Raw genomic sequence first — 14580 nt, forward strand, 5'->3', positions numbered from 1 at the left:
AGAGAGAAAACCTTGTCAGTGCTTTAAAAGCATCACGTTTCCCTTCTTCTCTTAACATTTCAGCAGTGCTTTAAAGGCATCACATTTAGTGCTGATTCTTGTGCAGACTGTACATGGTGAAATACACAGCCAGCCCTGTGTGAAAGTAATGAAGCTGGCTGTTGACACAGGCAGGTGACAGTTTGATGAAAATTGCTACTAGTTTTACTGCTTCTGCTGTTGCTCAACCTTTTCAAAAAGAGAGGCAAGAAGAATGAATGAAAAGTGGCTGGAAAACCCCTCTTTGTTCACAGAATAATGGTGGGATTATTGCGATGTCACGCAACTTCATCTTCACCAAATCATGCAATACTGATGGGAGCATTGCACTATGCTCCCGTCTCTTTTGCCCGTATGAGAATGTCCATAGTCTCAAAAGTGCTACACAGTCCCTTTGGGACTGGAGAGGCAGGAATGCTCATCCTCACCCACAAGGTAAGATCTACCATGAAATCTGCAGGAACTTGATTTTCCCTATTCCAAAGCTTCATAATGCCAGACTGCCTCAATGGAATTTGCAGATGTCCCTGTCCCTGCACTTGAAATTTACAGAAGTATGTGCCTGTGGATTGCATTACTTTTTGAAGTGATAAATAACTGTGGAAGAGATGCAAAGGCAGAAGAAGAATACTATGGCATACACAAATGTGTATCAATAACTTCCTATTATCACATCTTGTGAGAAAATGTGTATTATTTTGCATATTATTTTCCACCCAAAATTTGCTAGGATGGAGGGGAAAATAAACCAGAAAAAGTTCCCTGCAGATGATGCAGCAGACAAAAACCCTGGACTTGCTGGAACACATGCAGGGTAAATTATGTTTGATTGGTACACCAGTATTAGTACTGCTCCTACTACTATGACTTCTATTCCCCAACCCTGATATATATCATGCTTTTACCCATCCCTGATAAAACTCCATGTCATTAACATATATAAAAGATAAAATATAATTAAACTATAAAACAGAAAGAAAGATGAAGGCTTTCACGACCAGCATCCATAGGTTTTTGTGGGTTTTTTTGTGGGGCTATGAGGCTGTGCTCTAGAAGAGTTTATTCCTGACATTTCACCAGCAACTGTGGCTGACATCTTCAGAGAATGCTGGCATGGAAGAAAGTAGGATATATATACTGTTTGTTGAGAGGAAATGATTTGCATGTTAATCTGTGTATTATTCTGTTGTTGAATGGCAAAGTCTCAGGGTGTCTAGTTAATTAATGATCCATTGTCTGCTGGGAAACCCCCCTCAGCCTTGAGAGGTTTCATTTGCATTTGCTGGGTCTTGATTTTTGTGTTTTTCAGGTGTTTATGGCTTCCCTGTGCATTCTGACCATGCCAACAACTATCAGATCATCATAAACACCAGGACAACTTCAACAGGAAAGAAGAAACCCTTCAAGTAAACAAAGTTTGACTACCAGGACTGAAAAACTGGTCATTCACATTACGAAATAACCTGGTGCAGAAACCGGGTGTTTCAGGACCGTTCACACTGGGTCCCGAATGCACCCAGTGTGGTGTGCAGCAAGGCCAGTGAAAAAGCAGCTTTACCCAGTGCATTCGGCAAATGGTAACTTGTGTCTTTTTCAGGGGTGGGCAGAGCGATTCACATCTTTGGTAGTGTGAATGTGGTACCCAATCTATCTGGATCACTGGGATCCATTCCTGACCATGAGACACTGCCATGTTGATTCAAAAGCGGAGACAGTGTGAATGTTGGACTGGTTTGGAGAGATTCGATCACGCTAAATGTAGTGTGAACGTCGGTTCAGTATTACAACACTGCACAGATCTGCATCTCCTCGGTATAAAAAAGTGAGTGTGAATGATCCCAAAGAATCTTAATTTCAGGAAATAAAATTTTTACCCCATTAGCAACACAAAAATATGTTTTCTCTGAGATCCAGGCTGCCGCTATCCTTTGCAAAGGAATTGGGAACAGTGGGAGTGGTGAAGGCCTTCTATCCTGCCTCTAACAGAGTGGTCAATATGGACTGAAATGGGTTGATCTCTGTATAAGGGAACTTCTTGTGTTCTAGTTTATCGTGTCTGTATGGCTCTTCAGTAATATTCAGGAGAAGTAAAACGCTTAATTCCAACAAGAGTAGACAATCAAACATATGGAAATACTGCTTATGCTAGTGCCATACTTTGGATTTCCAAAATTTGCTTGCCTCCATCATCTGCAAGAAATTACAAAAGATTAAAATACACCCTGAAATCTGTTATTCATCATTCTGCCTACACACACACACTGAAATTCCTTTAACATGAGAACACAAATATACATCTGCTTGCAATCATCTCTTTCCCTTTCGAAATGCTTCCGTTCTGATTGAGCAGAAATGAGACTCTTCCAAATTCAGTTGCAAAGTGCTTAGTACAACATTCTTTTTTCCTTGGAAAGTATGGATTTCTGCAAAATGAAAAAGAATGTATCATTCACACATTGGTCCTGTTGGTTTCAATAATCTGTTTTTTTCTTCTAAAGTCCAGTTACTTCTTCCTTCACTTTAAGAAGTCAAAGTGTGCTTAAATAAAGAGCGGCTTGTTTCTGTGAGAGAAAAAGTAATGTCTTTTGGGCAAGTATGAAGACATGAAATAGATTACAGTGGGTCCTTTGTATCTGCTGGGGTTTAGTTCTAGGACCCCAATGGATATCAAAATCTGTGGATGCTCAAGTCCCAGCAAATACAAAGGTGGAGTAAAATAGTGTCCCTTATATCCCATAAAATGGCAAAATCAAGCTTTGCTTTTTGGAATAAATCTATAACTGTATTGAATATTTTCAAGCCAGGGATTCTTGAAGCCTTGGATAAAGAATCCATGGATACAGATGGCCAACTGCATTTGAAAGGCAACTTGACTAATTTACTATCAAAATTTAAAGAAAAAAACCCCCAGCAAATTGAACTGTGATGGAAAAGGGGGAGAAACTTTCATACTATTATATTGAAAAGTTAAATGCTGGTTAATTGTAAGTGGTCTAATTTAAAACTCCATGAACTCATACAATGTAATATTGTTCTATTTGCTCAAAGAAATAAAGTCTATGACATGTTTCATCTTATTCTATTCATAGCTGAAACAAGCTGAAATCTTAAATTAAGATTTAATATTAAATTAAATTCCATTCAGCATATTTTAACCTGCATTCCTACATTCCTATACTTACCTAGTTGCATGGCCCAGTGAACATAATGGAGTTCACCTCTGAGTAGACCAAATTGCACTGAACTCCCAAGCTACATTAGTTCATAGACAGATGGACTACTTTCAGACAATCTTCAAACAATAACCTTTGAGGATTGTCTGAAAGTAGCTTGATAACAGTATCAGTCGTAGATGAAAGGTGGAGAAAAGTGTAAAATCCTCTATTATGAATAGTAAATCTGGAGCACATTACATTTTAAGTAGAATTGCTCATTTGGTATCTAAAGATTTTGTGACATGGTTTCTGGACACAAGCCACCAAGATCTTCACCTTAATATACTGAACTGAGGCTCCATTTCTCTGCATTTATTGGGTAGGTCCCACTGAATACAATGGGATGTACCCAATATGCATGCATACGATTGCACTGTTCAGCATTGATGCTACAGATCAAATAAGTACTGATGCACCTGTCATTAATGTATTTTCTGTATTTTCCTAAGGGATAGCTATCTTACTCTGTTAAAGCAAAAATAGCAAGAGCACTGTGATATTATTTTTTAAAAATAACAAAACTATTATAGTATATCTGTGCATATCTTTAGAGATTAATACCATTCTAGTTTTCTCCTTCCTCTCATCAGTTATTAGAAGGGTAGCCATGTTGATCCGTTGCTTGCAGCCAAAAACAGAAACAGTAATCCAATGACACGAACAAGCTAAAATAAATAGTTAGGTACTTCTTTTAAAATAAAGGAACAGCTTGCATTTAATTTTAAAATAAAATGATTAACTTAAGCTGGAATGTGATAATTAACTTAATTGTAGAATTCAGTTATCAGAAAAATTATAAATGAATTATAGTGTGAAAGAAATAATAGATTTCCCAGTTGGTTCTTTACCCAGTGCTTCTGTTGGATAAAATTCAACATCCCAATTTCATAATTGCCTATGAAGTTCATGGGGTCACCATAAATCAACAGGTGACTTAAAGGCACATGCATATACATACAGGGGGAAGGAGACAGATAAAAATGTATTAAACGTTTTATAGCTGTTTTAGTGTATTTATGGTTTTCAGATTGTTTAAATTTTAATTCTTTTAACTGAACTGAGTTACTTGAGTTCCTCAGATCTTTTTCTATTTCAGCTCCCCATTTTTCTATTGCAACTCACCTGTTGACTATGACTGATAGGAGCTGAAGGGCTATGAACTGCTTATTCTTATTTTAATTTAAATTAAAATAATGAGGAAAGGTAGGATACAAAATCTGAAATTAATAGTAATAAATGAATTTATATTTCAAAGACTTTATTTATTCATTGTGGGATAATATGAGTTATTTGGAGTCTCACGTAAGGATGACAAATTTCTTAAAATGAATAAGACCACTGACTGCAATAGACTGTGTAAAAGACTGACATCAATGACTTCAGTTATATGGAAAACAGCGAGACAATGCCATTTTGGTGTCAGAGGATAATGGCTCTTTCAGCATGATTCCAGATGTTGAATTTATCAAACCATCATCTTGCCACATCCATTGAATTTTATAGGCAGGCTAAACAGTATAGTCCTCCACTTGTAATCCCACTTTATTTTCCCACTGCTTCTTCCATCTTTTTCCTTATTGGAAAAATCTATCACAGAGATGTCAAGTAGAATAGCTGCACAGTGCCTTCAGACTACTTGCATGAGGAATTTTCCTTCTGGAAATGCTCTTAATCTCTTGAATCTGGCTTTTTAGCAGAAGAGGAAATATATGGTACATTTAACAAAAGACCTATAGGAGGAGGAGTTATATTGTACTCTGTGGTCTTCCATGGCCATCTAATCTTCATCAAGCCACTTCTTTTCCGCCACTGTGGAGTTTGCAGCTAAACTCAGAAGGACCACGGAAGCCTGAGATCAGAATCTTGTTAGTGACATATACACTACACACGTAAATGTGGATTACACACATCTATGTATCTTTTTGGATGAGGTGCAAGGTGGTATTCTGTAGCCCTTTGAACATTATTTGAAATCCACCTCCTTGCAGGTCTAAAGCCCTGGGAGGAACTGCTGCTGCTTACTATTGAGAGTGTTGGGGGAGTCAGATGATGTAGCTCCAAGGAGAAGGGATAGGAGGTTGAACTCCATTTGTGAGTGCACTCCCATTTTAATCTCAAGTGTGACAGGCAGAATCAGGATCCCTTTCACAATTCCCTCTCATGCTACAGCACTTGCACAAGGGGTAGATGCAAACCTCAATCAGCTGCTTCCTGAGAGACAGGGGAACAGATCCCCATGACTCAAAGAGATTGCTGCTCAGTAAATGGTAATTAGGGGACTTTCACAGTCCCTATGTAGCCCCTGAACTAGGGGTGACGTAGGGATTGTGTATATCTAACAGTCATGCATGCATAACTCTGGGTTACACATGCATAACAGCCTTAGAGGATTCCACCCAATGTTCTTGCCCTTAGGCTTCTGTTAGAAAAGATGCAAAAAGAAAAGGGATTAGGAGCGAGAAGAGAAAAAGTCAAACTCAGGCAATAGTTCTAATACATTCCAACAGTCCCAACTTGGCAGGGACTGTCCTAATTAATCCTCTGTTGTTTCACTTTTACAGATGCTTTCACAAGTCCCACTTTCTCTTTCCTCTTCCCACTTTCCCCCTTTGTCCTCAGTTTATTTTAATCGCTGCAGCTCTCGGCCTCCTTCCTGAGAACGTCAAAGTACAAAAAATTATTTTGACACTCAACCAACTCAGCAGGCAGGAGAAGAGAGGGCGGAATCCTGCCCTTTCCAGTAAGGATAGTGAAAGGCAAACTGCAGCTGCCTATCCTAGGTTATTTGTTCTTCCTCGTTAATAACTTTTGCCATTTTAACCACACCCTAAGGCAAATCTATCATGAGGTTTTCTTGGCAAGATTTGTTCAGAGGAGGTTTACCATTGCCTTCCCCTGAGGTTGAGAGAGTGTGACTTGCCAAAGTCACCAAGTGGATTTCATGGCTGGGAATCGAACCCTGGTCTCCAGAGTCATAGTCCGGCACTCAGACCACTAGGGCACACCTGACTTTTTAAAGCAGCTTACAGTAAAATTATATGAATACCTAGAATGAATAAAAGCAAAAGAAATGCAAATTGCATTCTAAATATTTTAATCATGTTTTAAAAATGCAACACTTGTCCAGTCAAAAGCCTGCCAGCTTCAATAGAGGTCAATTACTTGAATAAAAAAAGGTCAATGACTAGAAAGGACATGCTTCAACTAATATTAAGGACATCTTAAATTCACATTGATCATAGTGGGAATGTTAAGCAAATGTTAAGATCTCTCCCTCAGTACCTATGTCTGAAAAAAAAAAATCAATGAAACATAGAACTATGCTTTGTCTCAATCATATCAAAACCATGGTGAGTCCCTTTGCCATATGATTCTTCTCTCCATTTGTCCAATATTCCTTGCAAATTTCAAAGAAACGTTTGTGTGATAAAATGAACTAAAAGTCAGTGAAATATGCTACAAGAATTAGGATTGTGGATAAAAATTATCCCAACACTAATTATTGGGATCTGTTTTGTTTTTAAAAAAACACTTTTAAAATATCAATCTTCCTACTGTAACATTTCAGTTTCTAATAAGTAATGTCTACCCAGATTGCTCAGATGGTAGTAGCCTCTTGGGAACTATAGTTTCACTCTACGTTAATGCGATGCTCACTGAAGAGAACGAGTGCTTTGTACTTGCCTGATTTTCTCTTCAGTCAAAGAAAGACATTTGAGCATTCCATTCCATTTCCCCCAATTTACAAGTGATTACCCAGCCCAAATTACATTGCACATCACATATACTGTCAGATACTTGACATGAAAATATGTACTAATCAGCAGCAGCAGAAGCTACTTCCTCAAAAGCATTCATGTTTGAGAATAAAGACCCAGCCCAATTCAAAAGCACTGGGGTGGGAGGGAAGCCTTTCTTCACATCATCGCCATACAGTTGCTGGTGCTGAGTCTTTGTAGGTCGAAGTAAACTATGCTGCTGCATCTGAATTAGGATAGCAGTCAGGATAGGAATGAAATTGGAAGTGCTTTAGTCTAGGCAAAGCTATCATTTTCCAAACAATTACCCTTGTCCAGTCATCTTCTCTTGCTTTGTGTATTGGAGTTAAGGCTTAATGCAGCTTTGCAAATGCTTTATTAAACAGGGGCATCCTTCATGTATCAGGAGATGTTGCATCTTAAGGGAAACATGAGGACTTTGGTGCAAGCTTATGGAACGGAAAATTGTAAAGCAAGAAGCGAGTTTATAGTGGTACTTCTCTCCAACACTTAAGACATTAGATCAGGAAAGGGGGTAGGTAAATTATAAGTTATCTCCATGGGCTGCATCTGCATTGCAGAAATAATGCAGTCTGCCATCACTTTAAGTGCCATGGGTCAATGCTATGGAATTCTGGGATTTGTAGTTTGTTGTGGCACCAGAGCTCTCTGATAGACAAAGTTAAATATCTCACAAAACTACAAATCCTAAAATTCCCTAGCATTGAGCCATGGCAGTAACAGTGGTGTCCAAGTGCATTATTTCTGCAGTGCAGATGCATCTCTATGCCTCACACAAATGGGATATCCTGAGCCAGGGCAATGCACCATTCAAAACCTTCTAGAATCTAATAGAAGTGTTTTTGTGGTAGCCCCCCTCCACCTTCTTGAGCATCCTCAAAACCACTAGCTCCAGTGACCCCATGCAGCCATCCATAGGACTAGGGAGGACAAGATGAGGGGAGGCTAGTGTGGGGTTGTGTCAATGCACAGATGACCACTCACTGAACTACAAACGGGTATGCAATTTGTCTCTTTGTGGTCTCTGTGCCTCACACAAATGGGAGACTATCAAACTGTACACAAGAAGGAGGCGGGGGGTGTTTTTGCAAACAAGTGAAAAGTTTACTGAACATTAAGTAAAATGCAAAACATCAAACAGGAAACATGAGCATCATGCATCCCATCCGTTTGTGTGAGTGTACAGATGACCAATCAAAGAACTATAGTTACAAATATGCAACCTATTCTCCATTCACTATCCCAAAATCCAGGAACATTATGGTACAATGGATTCTCAAATTATGTAGCATATGTGAAGGGGATCCTGATTCCATCTTGCCAGTTTAGATTGATCAATGGCTCCCTGCTTTATGTATTATGATTGCCTCTATGCCTTCTAGAATAGATAACAGGGCCTTTTGTGGTAACATCTCTATTTGTGATGTGTACTCTCCAGTAGGCCAGCTAGAATGCTTATCTCATTACAAATAAAAATGGGCTAAGATATATTTATTTAGCTATTTGGGAACAGACTTGTTTCTGATGTATTGGTGCTTTAACACCACAGTTATTTTATAGGGGTTATTTTGGTGGTAGCTATGCATTTAATTTATTTAATTGTGCTTATGGATTTTGTTGCCAGCAAATAAATGGGGAAGGGGGGGAGAAAAACATATAATAAATTAAAGCCAGGTACAGTCTTAGACTATGCAAGGCCCTCGGGCAGTAGCAGAGAAGCACATGTGTCTACAAAAAATTAACAGATGCATGATAAAAAAACTACTGACAAGCAAGACCAGCATCTGCATCCTGTTATCTCCTTTGAGATAGGGAAGCAAAGAACACCTGTACAAATATTGTCAGCACACAATTATTAGACGGTTCAAGAGGGATGTCAGGAGCTTATTTCTTGGGCAAATAAACTGGCTTACCTCTTCCAGCTTCAATTCTGGATCCAGGATGCCCCTGGATGTTATAATAACTAAATAGCCACTGATCTACAGGGATGCAGCCGCCTGGATATATCTGAGGTCAAAGCCTTGCTCAGCCCGCACTTTTTCAAAGTCAGGGAGTTTCCAACTTAAAAAAAAATGGCTGGTTGAATGAGGCTTCGACCTGGGATGCATCTGGGTGGTGACATCCCGTGTAGATTGGTGGCGATTTAGTTATAATAACATCTGGGGCATCCCGGATCCAGATTTGAAGCTGGAAGAGGTAAACTGGCTTATCGGCCAAAGCAATAATCTCCATATTGTGGATGGAGCAAGCTTGTTTTCTGCTGCTCCAGAGAATAGGACTTGGAGCATTGGATACAAACTATAGGAAAAGAGACTCCACCTCAACACCAGGAAGAACTTCCTGACAGTAAGAGGTGTTCAACAGTGGAACACAATCCCTCAGAGAGTGGTGGAGTCTCCTTCTTTGGAGGTTTATAAACAGAGGCTGGATGGCCATCTGTTGGAGTGCTTTGATTGTGTGTTCTTGCATGGCAGGAAGTTGGAGTTGATGGCTCTTAAGGTCTCTTCCAACTCTATGATTCTATGATTGTCTCTTGACATGACTCTCCAAACTTATATTAACAAGCAGCAGCTTCACCAAGTGATGGAGGTCTGTTCTGCTGGCAATTGAGGCACTGCAGGATGATATTTCCAGGGATCTGTAGTAGTTGCAGCAGGAGCCTTCTTCTGACTGTCACAGTGCAGATTGCTACTAAAAGTAGGCTGTCACTGACATCCTCCTGCATCCCAATCACCAGAAGAACAGACCTCCATTATTTAGTGTGACTGATAGTTATACAGGTGTGGCTTCTTGCAAAAAAAAAAAAAAGATTTTGTGTGTGGGTTGATGCTGATAGTAGATATCAGTTGCAATCGAATACACATTTATCTGGGAGTAAGCCCTGCAGAAGAGGGTGGGATTTAGTATGCCTGGGTAAATACACATCACAAAAATCTGCCGACAAACATGGAAAACAAAAAGAATCGCCCACAGATTGGGAATGTTCAATACACGGTACATTCCAATCCACAAGAAAAGGACACAAGCGATTGCAGTAACCATAGGACCATTGCATTAATCTCCCATGCAAGCAAAGGGATGCTCAAATTTTTACAACAAAGACTTTTACTGAATATGGAGTGAGAAATGCCAGATGTCCAAGCTGAGATCAGGAAAGGAAGAGGCACTAGAAATCATACCGCAAACATATTGGATAATGGAATGCACCAAAGAATTTCAGAAGAAAACAAACATGTGCTGAATAGATTATAGCAAAGCCTTTGATTGTGAACTGACTCGGTGTTCCTAGATTCTTGTTATACTTTCTAGAAAGCCAAAACCAAAATAAATAAATAAAAATGGTAGGTAAACACACTTGTTGAACTGGTAGTGCCAGTACTTCTTGACCCGAGGAGAGCAGCCCCAGAGATGAAATCTATGATGTATGGGTGCTTCCAGATTAACATTGGTGCAAGTAATTCACCTTTTCATCCTTGACAATTTTATTTTCCTTGTAAGGAAAATTTTGTAAGATGGTAGGGAAAAGTGAAAACTGTTGGTGCCCATGTCAGTAGGGAAAACAAGCCAATCTATATTTTAACCTGAACTTCAAAGGTGCTATCTAAGGTTTCTCAAACTTTTGACACACACACACACACAGTTTGAGAACCACTGATCCAAGGTGCTGAACCATTCCCCCCCCCCCCCAGAGGGGCTGGGTTCAGCCCATTCAATCATTCTTTTAACTTTCACACTAAAAACTCAAGCAGATTTGCTGCCCTACAGACATCAATGCCCTCAACCTCCACTGCAGGAGGGTTCTAAACAGGTTTGGCCTCATTTGGCCACATTTCCACTGACAGATAAATCAGTGTGCGATCCGAATCTGGCAGAAAGGGGTTGGGCTGGATGGCCCTTGGGGGTCTCCTCCAACTCTATGATTCTATAATATTTCTAGGAGTGTTTTTTTTCCAAATAAAAAGCTTTTATTTGGTAAATGTCCTCCATTTTTCTGGAAGGGGCCTATCCTATATGGACACCCTGCAAAGCCTTGCCTGCCCTTTCCCTCTCTCCCCACATTTCATGGCTGGAGCCAGGGCCAGGGGGGTGGTGGAGAAAGAAGGCAGGTTTATCCTCCTCCTCAGCCTTCCTTGGAGGCCCCTTTCCCCGCCTTTCCTCCTCCTCCTCCTCCTCCTCCTTTTCCCCCTTCCCCATTTTCCCCTCAGAGGCGCCAAGTAGGTGGAAGGAGAAGGAGAAGGAGAAGAAGGGAGGCAGTGGCGACTGGCTGAGGAGAGACAGGGTGCCCCCCCAACATGGTGCTGCCTGTGCCCTGCTCTCTGCCCTGGGCTGCCCTGGGGCTGGCCCTCCTGCTTTCCCTGAGCCTTGGTGAGTCTGAGCAGCCCCACACTTGGGGGTCCTAGAGGGGGGGGCTCCAGGGAGACCTGGAAGCTGTGCAAATGGGCCAGAAGAATGGGGTGGGAACATTGGCTCTTTAAGCCACCAGCATGCTTCCCTTCTACAGATGGCCATGATGATATCCATAGGGAAGGATAGTCAGACTTTTTTCAGGATGGAGGGTGTGGTTGGGAATGTTTAGGGGGGAAAGGGGCACAGGCATCATGGATGGAGGTGTGTGTGTGTGTGTGTGTGTGTGTTTGAGAGAGAGAAAGAGAGAGCCGTCCTCCCTTTCCAGGACCTGTCCTCCATTTCAGCCTTCTGTCCGGGGGAACCCCAAAGTGTCCTCCATTTCTGACTATGGCAACCCTATCATGGGGTTTTCTGGGCAAGATCTATTCAGAGATTAGCCATTGCCTCCCTGAGGCTGAGAGAGTGGGACTTGCCAAGGTCACCCAGTGGGTTTCATGGCCAAGCGGGAACGAACCCTGGTCTCCAAAATTGCAGTCAACACTCAAAGCACTAGGCCATGCGGCTCTCATCTTTCATCTTTAAAATTTCTCATATCTTATCTCTATATAATAATCACCCATATGTTAGTTGTGCTAATGACTACTACCTACAAGATATATCAGTTCCATCCCATAACAATCTCCCTAATGTTTCCAACCCAATTAACCTATACAAACCTCTTAGTATGTTTCTTTTTTCTTTGCCCTTAAGTTCCATATCATCCCTTCTTTAGCCTCAGCCTTCTATGACTTCTCTACCTACAATTCCTTTCTGTTTCTATTGTAAAGGATTTTTTTTTGGGGGGGGGTGGAGTCCAGGTGCAAGGAGCTTCTTTTCCTCCTCCCCTTTAGCCCAACTATTTAAAAATCCAGGTGCGGTGCAGAATGTCAAAGTGCAAAGGGGACAAGGCACCAAAATGTAGGATAGTCAAGAAAAGCAGAGGACATTACCAGATAAAAGATAAAAGCACTCCTAAAACTAAATCCTACTTCTAGTCATCTTTAGAGATGTGGTGTTGTTTTCTTAAATGGAATGGATTGTAGGTCAGTCCTAACAGAAACACATTAAAAGCACATTCCTATTGGGTTTCAGGCGAGCTTTGTGACCTACAAGGAATGTTGAAGTTGAATCTGAAATTTACAACTTGCTCACCATTAGCAATGTCGCCATGGGACTTGTACGGCATATTTGCACTTGACTGCCATGGCTCCATGCTAAGGAATTCTGGGGTTTTTAGTTTGGTGAGATATTTATGTCTCTACAACAGCTTGGTGCCTCACCAACCTACAAACCTGGATTCCATAGGAGGAGCACGACAGTTAAAGTGTTGTCAAGACTATAATGCTGCGGTTGTGCAGCAGCTCACTCTTGGCTTGTGCTCTTGCTCTTCGGGATCAATACAAGTTCAAAGTTTTTTGACAAGGTGAAGGTGCAGAGAACAAAATACACTGGAAATCAATGCTGAATCCATCGATGCACTTTGCAAGGGAGGGGGAAATCATGAGTAACTCTTTGAGAGCAACTGACCTGTTTCTTATAAAGCAATGGCACTTTTGCCTTCTTCATCCCATCAACAACCCATGGTCAAAATCAGTATTAGATGTATATTGTATGTAAACTACCATATTTGGAGTCCCTATTGGAATTGGGGAGGAAGGGAGGAGAAAGTTATCCCATTCATTCCCTCCTTCATAGCTATTTTAGTAGCACTATGTCCAGAAATTCTTCTACCACAGAGATACACTAATAGGAAACTTATTCTGTTAAAAGTTTTCCGTATGACTTTCATGCAGCTTTTTAAAAAAATTATAGGTAAAGAAGTATGGTTTTTACAATTCACTATTCCAAATATATATAAGGCATTAGCTATGACTAGCTAGAGGTAGATTTGTGCAATAATAAGTCAATTCAGAGACTGTGATGGGCAAATTCAGTCAATGTTTCATGAAGCAAAAGTCCACTTTAAACTGACTGCTGGGTCCCAAACTAATCACACCACATTAAATCTTGGATTTTCACAAACTGACTTACTATTCAGTTTTGATAGTCTACTATAGTTTGACTATTAGCTTTAGGACAGAGGTGAAATATACAGCCTTGCAAATGTTATTGAACTGCATCTTCTGAAAATAAATGATTTCTGTGTTTGATACTATAGAGGAGAATGTTTTACTATAATATGAATGTTTTTTCCCTCCTGTTTCCAGCATTAATCCTTTCTCTGATTTTTATGAACTGGCAATAGCTAAGATATCTGGTTACTTGGCATTCACACTTTTTTTTAATCTAATGATTTTACTGTTCACCTATTTTGACATGATATGGTTTCATTTAATATAGAACAAAACTAAAATGGTGTAAAAAAAATTATACACAATGTTGACTATTGCAGTGAACTTATTCCTCCTTATAGTTGATCCAGTATTGAAAGTTGTTCCAGAGCTTCAAGGCTAGTAATGGTGGGCCAAGCAGAGGGAATCCTTATGGGCAATAACATAAAACAACTTTTTTAAAAATTTTTTTCAACATTTGTATGTCTTTTTTCACATCTTTAGTAGGAGAATCATTTTAGCCAACTGCAAGGGCTTAAATGCCACCTGAGGATAATTTTGAAAGAGGTTAACATGACATCTGTCTGTGGAGCGCTGTGACAGTAGTATAGATTTGCCATGTAAGGCTGTCTGAAGCTTTATATTCAGTTGCAGTTTTTACTATGTGTGCGTGTTTATGTCCCTCCCTCTCTCTCACTCTATTTTGTAGGCACTAAATCCCATCGTAACCTAGGGTAGACTTTTTGGGGGGTCTCCCATCACCATCAGATACAGAGGATTCAAACTCTTTAGGAAAGGGTAAGTCCAGGGCTTCACAAAAATGGTCGTTTGAAGCTGTATTGGTAGCTGTCCAAACTTCCCCTACTTGTATATCATTCTATTAATGGGAACTCCAACTGATAACAAATTCCACTTCTCTAATGGATGGAACTCGCCATATCTTCTTAATGTATTAAAAAAAACACAAGATTACAAGGTACTGAAAGTGAGCAAGCATAAGCACTTAAGAATTGTTTTTTGTGGGGGTTTTTGCAAAGCAGATAATGATTCCCTTGCATTTCTATTATTTATTATATTATTATTATTATTATTATTATTATTATTATTTCC

The 14580-nt window shown here is 40.0% G+C and overlaps 1 protein-coding gene across 1 annotated transcript in view; it reads left to right on the forward strand.

The window, feature by feature from the left end:
* Positions 1-314: 314 nt before the first annotated feature.
* ECRG4 (ECRG4 augurin precursor) overlaps positions 315-14580 on the forward strand; it is a 28240-nt gene continuing 13974 nt past the window's right edge. The window contains exons 1-3 of the mRNA XM_042458414.1: positions 315-474; positions 11239-11398; positions 14204-14268. Coding sequence (XP_042314348.1) covers positions 315-474; positions 11239-11398; positions 14204-14268 — 385 coding nt within the window. The remainder of the gene's footprint in view (positions 475-11238; positions 11399-14203; positions 14269-14580) is intronic.

The sequence above is a fragment of the Sceloporus undulatus genome, chromosome 3 (assembly GCF_019175285.1).
Source record: "Sceloporus undulatus isolate JIND9_A2432 ecotype Alabama chromosome 3, SceUnd_v1.1, whole genome shotgun sequence".
Lineage (NCBI taxonomy): Eukaryota > Metazoa > Chordata > Lepidosauria > Squamata > Phrynosomatidae > Sceloporus > Sceloporus undulatus.